The sequence below is a fragment of the Adiantum capillus-veneris genome, chromosome 7 (assembly GCF_014529385.1).
Source record: "Adiantum capillus-veneris isolate H3 chromosome 7, ASM1452938v2, whole genome shotgun sequence".
Taxonomy (NCBI): Eukaryota; Viridiplantae; Streptophyta; class Polypodiopsida; order Polypodiales; family Pteridaceae; genus Adiantum; species Adiantum capillus-veneris.
Window position 1 is genome coordinate 120,640,043 of NC_140937.1, and position 8,318 is coordinate 120,648,360.

At 44.1% G+C, this 8,318-nt stretch overlaps 1 protein-coding gene across 1 annotated transcript; it reads right to left on the minus strand.

Moving 5' to 3' along the window:
* Positions 1 to 2,776: 2,776 nt before the first annotated feature.
* On the minus strand, positions 2,777 to 5,325 carry LOC147454526 (putative WRKY transcription factor 11). Its single transcript, XM_086516451.1, has 3 exons — positions 3,962 to 5,325; positions 3,420 to 3,545; positions 2,777 to 3,289 (listed from the first exon to the last, which is right to left on the minus strand). Exons 1-3 carry the CDS (start codon positions 5,083 to 5,085, stop codon positions 3,145 to 3,147), a joined length of 1,395 nt encoding a protein of 464 aa, XP_086372577.1. The 5' UTR covers positions 5,086 to 5,325; the 3' UTR covers positions 2,777 to 3,144.
* Between the last annotated feature and the right edge of the window lie 2,993 nt (positions 5,326 to 8,318).

The window sequence follows — 8,318 nt, forward strand, 5'->3', positions numbered from 1 at the left end:
TAACTCCGGTAAACAGGGGTAACTCCGGTCGCCCAGGGTTACTGCTAAGGACAAGTCCACATGGCTGGGGTCACAAGAAGATTTAGAAATTTTCTCATGTAGGAAAACAGAGTCTTTTCCAGTGTTTTTCATACAATGAATAACATCCTGAGCTTCTGCTCGAGAGGCTCAGCATACCTAGCTAAGTACGATTGGGGGCATGGGACTTCCGGCACCCCCAACGGGCCGGCGGTCCCCTGCCCCCAATCGTACCTAGCTAGGAATGCGGTGCCTCTCTCACAAAAGCTCATGATGTTAAGTCACAATGTGGGAATTATTGTGAGAATTTGTCCAAAACTTCTTGTGGGTAGAACCCCAACTGCTCGTAAGCAATTTTGACGCGTTTTGGTTCTTGCAAGCTTCGTTTGCTGACGCTCGCAAGCGGGGGGGCTCTAAGCTCACAAGTTACCTCAACAGATAGGGATAACAGTGTTTCACTACACTAGAGTATGTGGCAAAACTTGAGATATCCAAGGAGCCAACCTCACTAAAAACTCGATATCACAAAGCAGGTAAATTAGCCTCCTTCCGAGTGATGCAACTATGTCGGGAGGCAAGGCTTGCCAAAAATATTGTCCCTAACCGAGGAAATAAATGTAGAGGCAGACTTGAAACCATATGTCAAAATTTGAGGCATTAGCAGGTAATTACACTAAACCTTGTTATATTTTGCCGGTTTTTTTCAAGGCAAGCTCTGAATCTAACCGGGATTTTGCAATTTTAGTTGGTTAAATTTCACTGCACCACGGTCTTTGGCGAACACTACAAAGATGACCTCAACGATGATCGTGGGTTGGATGGTTTATAAGATATCAAGAACCTTGTAGCTCAAACTCAAGTGATCGAGGATAATTTTGGCCTGCAAAACACCAATTACATAGTCAACAGAGAAAATTGACTACTTCATGGTGCAATTAGCAATAGCTGGTCACTTTGTGGCTTCTATGCAAATTGTAGAGCCTCCATGCAAACATTTCTGCTCTCGTTGCGACTTGAGGGCCTCTCACATTGAGGGCCATAGATACTTTTTAATGCCAGTCTGATGTGCATTGTGGAGAGAGTCCCATAAAAATATGTGTTCTTCTCATAAAGAGGAAGAGCCATGTGTGGATTACCTGTAGCACACAATCTTGTGTCCAAAAGAGGTTCCAGTAACTTTTCATCTCTACACTCCTATGGATGTTAGAAGTGAGGACAAAATACATGAGATCCACTACCACTACATTACGACAGCATCGACCTTAGGTTCACGAGGTTGGATGAGCAAATTGTGGATATCTTCATGAAAGCCCTAGCTCTTCAGAAGTTTCTCTTCGGAAGATGCGATGATCTGTACCTCTATTTGCTCGATAAACTCTAACCCTTCTTTCTTTCGCCAATCAGGTCCTGGTATGTCTGACAATAACTCCAATGCATCAATGTATGTAGCCAGTCTGATGCACTGCATACATGAGGTGGTCAGGTTCTATTTGCTTGACTAATTGTACTTTTGTGAATCAGATACAGGCATGAATCAAAACCGAGTACAAAGGGGGGATCCTTGCTAAGCGCATGCACAAAACCGGGAGCAGTCTGCAACTAATTCGAGACTTGGAGAGCCCTTTTGGCAGTGTGTGTTGGAGTGGGCAAGAGCTTGCATTGCCCTCCTCACTAATGAGCTCATTAACTGTTTTGAGTTTGTACTGGGGCAACAACTACAAAGCCTGCCAGCATCAAGACTGAAAAGTAGACTCCTCATCATGCCAATAGCATTCCTAGAGGCCACTGACTTTGATCCAGTTCTGCAAGGACATACTAAGACTGCGTCTGGCATGAACAACACGAAGCTGTGCAATCAGCAGCACCTTTACGATCTGTTCACACAAGGGTGAGGATAATTAATGCATCTAAGCTCACATTCTCATACCATGGAGAGAGTGTACCAATATGAGCAGATCCCCCTCTACATTCATATCATAAGGAATCATCCACATCCTTCTCACTAGTTTTGCCCACAAAATTTTAACTTCACTCGCTCACAGCGAGTGTGCTTGCATTCAGCAAATCCAGACAACACAAATGATCAACCTGAGGAGAGCCACGATGAGAAATTTTGGCCTCAAACACAGAATTGGGCTCGAAATCACTTCACATATCTATAATGCTAGGGATATGCATTTTCAAAACAGTACAAATTCGTCCAATTTATTATCGAATAGGCAATGGCTGTCTAACGTAAAACAAAATTGAGATTCAAATACAAGGAATTGTCGCCTTCATGGGAAACATCAATTGCACTGCCCCTCCCACACAGTGCATTGGAATCCATCGACGGCATAGCTCAAATTTACCTTTCATTGATTACAGACCGGAGCCAAGCTTAAAAGATAAGGGAGATGAGCATCCGAATAGTAAGATGACTTTGTTAAAACTACAAATTCAAACACTACTAGATAATGTTGTTTTTAAAACTGGCAGTCATGGCTTTTATAGTAATCCCAGCTTCAGGAATGAAACACTAAATTTTTAGAGGCCCAAGATTTTCCTTGTCCCTGCTTAAAGATGAGCAGGATGAAAAAGCAGTAATACAGGCAACCATATATGATTCCAAGCAAAGCAAAGATAATTGGAAGACTCAAATTATTGAGCCTATTGGCAAAGGCGGACATCAAGGACATTTCAATTCCCGTTCAAATGTAATGTCTTATTATAATTTCCACAAGGCAAGACTGTAACAAGTTACATGGATTAAAGCATCTCACAATCAAAAGCCCAAGCTCGGTATAAGGCCGAATATATTTCATGTTCTGAAAATACGAAGCACAATTGAGGCATTCGTCGATCGCAAAAACTATGACTTTCTTGCATTGAAAGCTTCATAATAGTGTCTTTTAGTACAGATATAGGGGTTTTTGTCATTGGCAAACCCAATGTACAAAACCAGACCTGTAATGAAGGACCTGAATCAAAAAAAACCCCACCCTTGTACTCTAATATGCAAATTTGGAGTACGAAACTCTATATGACCCTTCACCAAGAGGAGGGCATGACAACTATTTATCAAGAAACTCCTTCAGTACAAGGATATTGTTGGACTACCTTAAGGCTTCCTTACACGTGCACCCATCATTCCTGGACCATTTCATTTATAGGTTGTGGATGATTGTGCTCTCCTTCATAAGTGACGATAAGCATGCTTGAATCGTCAAGAGCTCGCTCTACATGCTTTCTTGCAGGACATAACCTCACTGTGCTACACTTGTAATAGCCCCTGTAGCCATACATCAACACACATCAGAAACCGTATGCATATCCAAAGATGCAAACTGTAGCCAGAAAAGGATTGGAAATTCCTAGTAACTGCATGATACAAAGATCATCTGCAAGAACCATTATTGTACCTGGGGTGAGGAGATCCCTTTATTGGCTTCTGGCCATATTTTCGCCAAGAGTAGTCATCAACAGGTATATCTGCCATCTTTAGACTAATGGCAGGCACCCTTGTAACAGTCCTGTTTCTGGATTTCCTGAAACAAATCGCTCATGTCAGAACATTTTGAAAAAGAGTGTTCTAAACCAGATCCATAAATAAGCATGACAGATAACAATGCAAATATAGTCCCTATTGGACATGTCTTCATATGACACGCCATTGAGTCTAGGACAAATGTCAAAGTGCACACACAAGCTTTGGAGAGATCAATTCTCTCTACACACACACAAGCATGCACACATCGTCTACTTTGTTCAAAAAAGAGAAAACTAAGATCACAAAGGGTATATGCCTACACCGCAAAGCCTTCCTAGAACAAGTCATCAAAAAACAGACCAAAATACACTGCGGTGCCGATTCTGACGCATAAAGACACATAGGTGATCTGACTGCACTTAGTTACACAAATTTCAACCAAGTCAAGTAAGACGTAACTTCATAGACACCAACCTGCGTTTGGGGCAATGGCACTTCCCAGGACTACTACATTTGCCTCCCCCATCTTCCGACTTTCCTGAACATTTCTTCTTGGGCATCGAGATTGGAGGGCGGCCATTGCTTCCTCCATGAATGAAAGAAGGCTGAAATGCATGCTGCTTGCCATTGGTCACACTACCATCCAAGCTGAGAGATGACATAAAAGATGTAGTAGCTGTAGAGAGGGGAGGTGGGCAGCTGGTTGTCGATGCCTCCCTCTTCTGAGCAGGAGCCTCTGCAAGCGCTTGTGTAACTCGTGCAAACGAAGGTGACGACTGTGGCTTTGCAACTTTTTCGGAAGGCCCATTGGCAGGGAGAATGTTGGGAGGCTGGAAGAAGAACTGATGAGGGGATAAAGCAAAGATGGGGGCATCAGACCTATAGAGTGCGGGAGTTGTAAGAACACCGCTGTGTGGCTTACTGTGAGAAGTTACAAGGAAGGGTTGAGTTTGGGCAGGCAAACCATGTAAAGGAACACCATTTCCAAAGATGCTTTGAGGAGGATTAGTACAGAATCTACTTGAATTAGACATGAGGTTAGAAACTTGACCCACTGTTTGTGTCTCTGCATGCTGCTGTGATGAAGAGGAATTTACATGCTGATGCGATGAGCTAGCCACAACAGGGGAGAAGGCAGTGTTGGGGGACACATTTGGAGCCTCACTGCTGAGGGAGGAAGGACTGAAAGAAGGAAGTTGCTTTGCAATTTGTGGAATTATCGCAGCAATAGGTTGCGGGCGAAACAAAGTGTTACCTGAACCAGAATCACTATCAGAGGTGCCGCCTTCGGAAGAACAACTTGTTGGGGATTCCATCAATGTATCAGAAAAGCCATTGTCTTTGGATGTGCAAGCAGAATGCGGCCCTTTGCGAAAGCGTGCATGCCCCGATCTTCCCAGAAGGGAGACCACTTTCTTGAACTCGGTGATGGTGGCATCAGCGACGGATGAGCACTCCTCTATTTCAGGGCGATGTTGCTGTGAGAGCAAGAGTATGAGGCGCTGCATGCCCTCGAGGCCTGCAGAGGCAGCCTCTTGAACATCCACATCTCGCTCCATCTTTGCAAAGCTGCGATAATCCAGCGTTTCCAAAGCCATAGCTATAAGTGCACACAGAGGAGGTGGGGCGGTCAGCAACAAAGAGAGGATGGTGAACAAGATGTGTTCTCACCTCTGCAGAGGGGTGAAGGGGAAGAGGGAGAGGACACCCAACAAGGGTAGAAAGGTAAAGAGAAAAGGGCGCTTCAGTTTCTGACTTATCAACAAGAAAGAAGAGATGGGTACCCAAAGAAAATAGCAGAAATGGTAGGGTAAAGAGCAAAGAAGCTCTTGAGCACGGAATCGAGAGGCTCAGAGAGGAGAGAATATATAAAAGAAAGAGAGCAGACTCAGGAGAGAGACTCGACTTTCAAGAAAGGGGTATTGTGAGAGAAAACCACGTTGCTGCCTCAGCCTGCCGTCCAAAACAACGGTTTCCCGAAGAGAGAGAAACAGGGGAACTGGAGAAAAGATAAAGAGAGAGGAGAGAGAAAGAGAGAGTACTATATTTAAATTTCAAAAAAATTCTTCAAAGAGTTTCTATTTATAAAATGTTTTAAGACTTATTAAGGAAACCCTTGAGATCCGGGTCAACTCTGCTTCCCGAAAATTTAAAGTGGCAGTCAAATGCGTGGTCCAGACGACGAGGCTGCCTGCCGTCCGATCTCGGCCCCGCAATCGACGGCCTCCTGTCACCTTCTCCAAGAAGGAGGCAGCTGGCTCTCTTCCAAGTTCCACTGTTCTATACCATCTGAGAGCGTTGACTTATAACCACCTTTTCATATTTAAAGACAATTACATTTCACCTGTTCTTACATAGCTTCCTTCTAAGTTCTGAGTTACCCCTTCCAAGGTGGTTGTCACGCGAAGCTCAGTTATCAGTTGGTTGGGAGGATAGATGAGCCCCCTTCGTGGTCACACGAATTCTACTATGCCACCTCCGTTCTACCGAGTACACCCTTTTGTAACTATGCCACAATCGGCATGGTTGCAAAAGGGAACGGAGAGAGCCTTTATGGCAACGCACGTGAACAAGTGCAACCCTTGCATTGCCTTGCCAGAGGAAGCTCTCTCAACAACACTGCAGTCTGCATAGCATGGATGCCTCCAAACTTTGTGGTCGACAACGTGCATGGCAAAGGATCGACCCCTATTGTCACGCAGCTGGGGGGCTACCTTTTTGGTTGATTATCCACGTGTGCCGCGTGGATCAATAGAGAGTTGTCGATCCCTTACCTCTTCACGTGTCACTTATAGCCAAGGACAGCCTCCAAAGTGCCACAACATGTCATAATGCCACAAATTTAAAGAAATTGTGATGGCATTAAAGCGTTTGCACATTGTAGTGGCAAGCAGGAATGCGTCTTACTCCATCAAATGAGCTTGCTGTATTGTTGCATTTCATGGAAGTAACGGTAGCATAAACCTCAACAAGAGTTGAAACTCCCTCCACTCCACATTGGATTTGCTAGAGAAACATCTTGTTCTATTTGAGAGCCTCTATGTGTGAACCCCTAGAGCACTCTTCGAGAAAAATCGTTATCCCAAACACACATAGATCCCTGTAAGCCAATTCTTAAGCAGAAATTTTACAAATTAACATAATTTTTTTCTTTCAGTCTCCAATGGAGATGGAGGAAGAGAGATTGAGGGAGGAAAGTGGAGGAGATTGAGAGGGGGAGGGAGGAAGAGAGACATAGAGGGAGAGAGTGATCGAGGGGGGGGGGGGGGGGGGGAGAGAGAGAGAGACATGGAGAGGGGGATGGAGGGAGGGAGATGGAGACAGAGGTAGAGGGAGAAAGAGAGACAGGGGAGGAGGGTGTTTTGTAGAGAGAGAGAGAGAGAGGAGCTGGGATTGCCACACACACACAATGGCTTATGCCAGATTTTGGTTGTTTGACTATAACTTTTATAGTTGATATGGATATTTGATGAAACTTCTTGAGTAGGGTTTTAAGATGTGAACAAGACTAAGTCCCCTTGACATGCGGTAAAGGCGAGTGGCTTTATGTTGGGATCAGGGTTGCAAGGATACACACACAACTTGGAGAAGATGAAGAAGCGCAAGGCACAAAACACATAGTGTATTGCTTAGTGTGCAAATGGAAAGATAAGGTAGACCTAGCGTGATGGGCATATATACAATGCACAGGGGGAAAAACCTCCTAGTGAAGGAAAAAGTGCCCCGATGGTTCTAAGTGTGTTCACACACATCACGACCACATATATGGTAACAAATCCCCCCATGAAGTGATGTGGTTGGCACATAGTGTATAGGGAAGTGCCATGCCCTAAGGTCATGATCAATCCACAAAGATACAAGCCCAAAGCTTGGTAAAAAGCTTCAAACTTCTCAGACAGCAATGCCTTTGGGGACAGATCTGCAAGCTTGTCTTGCTCTGAGAGTCTCTCACTGACATAGTTATAATACACCTCAATGTGCTTGTGCGGGCATGAAAATAGGGTTCCTCACAATTACCAATGCGCTTTGACTATAAGTGACTTGTGAGACTGCAAACTGAATATCATGTAACATTTAATGGCCTAATAACTTATGTGTAGCGTAAATTAGCATGAACATAGTGGGCATTTCATTAGAATAGATTCCTAATGAGAATTACAAGAGTGCTTGGGTGGAGAGAGCAACAAAAAGCATAACACCTAGTTAGATAGCATCGACAATACTTTCAAAAGAGAGAGAAATTAAGCTATTGACAACAGTTGAGGACCGGATTTTCATGGAGCCGGTCCCCCCTCCAAAAGGCTTTGTATTATGGTTTCTCCCATCAAGAGAGACATTGTACAATACAATTCTTTGTGTTCCTTCAAGACTAGCTAGTGCAATGAAGATGGAAACTTCATGCACTAAGCAAAACACTTAACAAACACAACTTGAATTATCCCCGTTCTCAGACCCAAGACCTCACACACCTTCGAAGATGGTGAGAGCTAGCAGGGTATGAGAGTAGATTGAGAGGAAGAAGGAGTATCTTACGAGAAAGATGTACATCTCCTCACATAATCACTCATATGTAGCATAGCTTAGTTAGTAATTAGCTTGGTAGAGGAGATGAGCATGCATTGAAGCTTGGCTCTTGGTTGGATTTGCATCCACATGCCAAGAGAGTGTTGATGTAGGCTTCTATCTCACAAGCTTGGAGTAGGTGATGAGTTCTCCATTAAAGCTTGGGAAGAGATAGTCTTCTCTTTCTTCACACATGAGCTTGTGTGAGTGTGTGTGTGATAATGCCTTGCAAAAATCAGTCCCCCTCTCTCTCTTGGGGAAAGGTAAG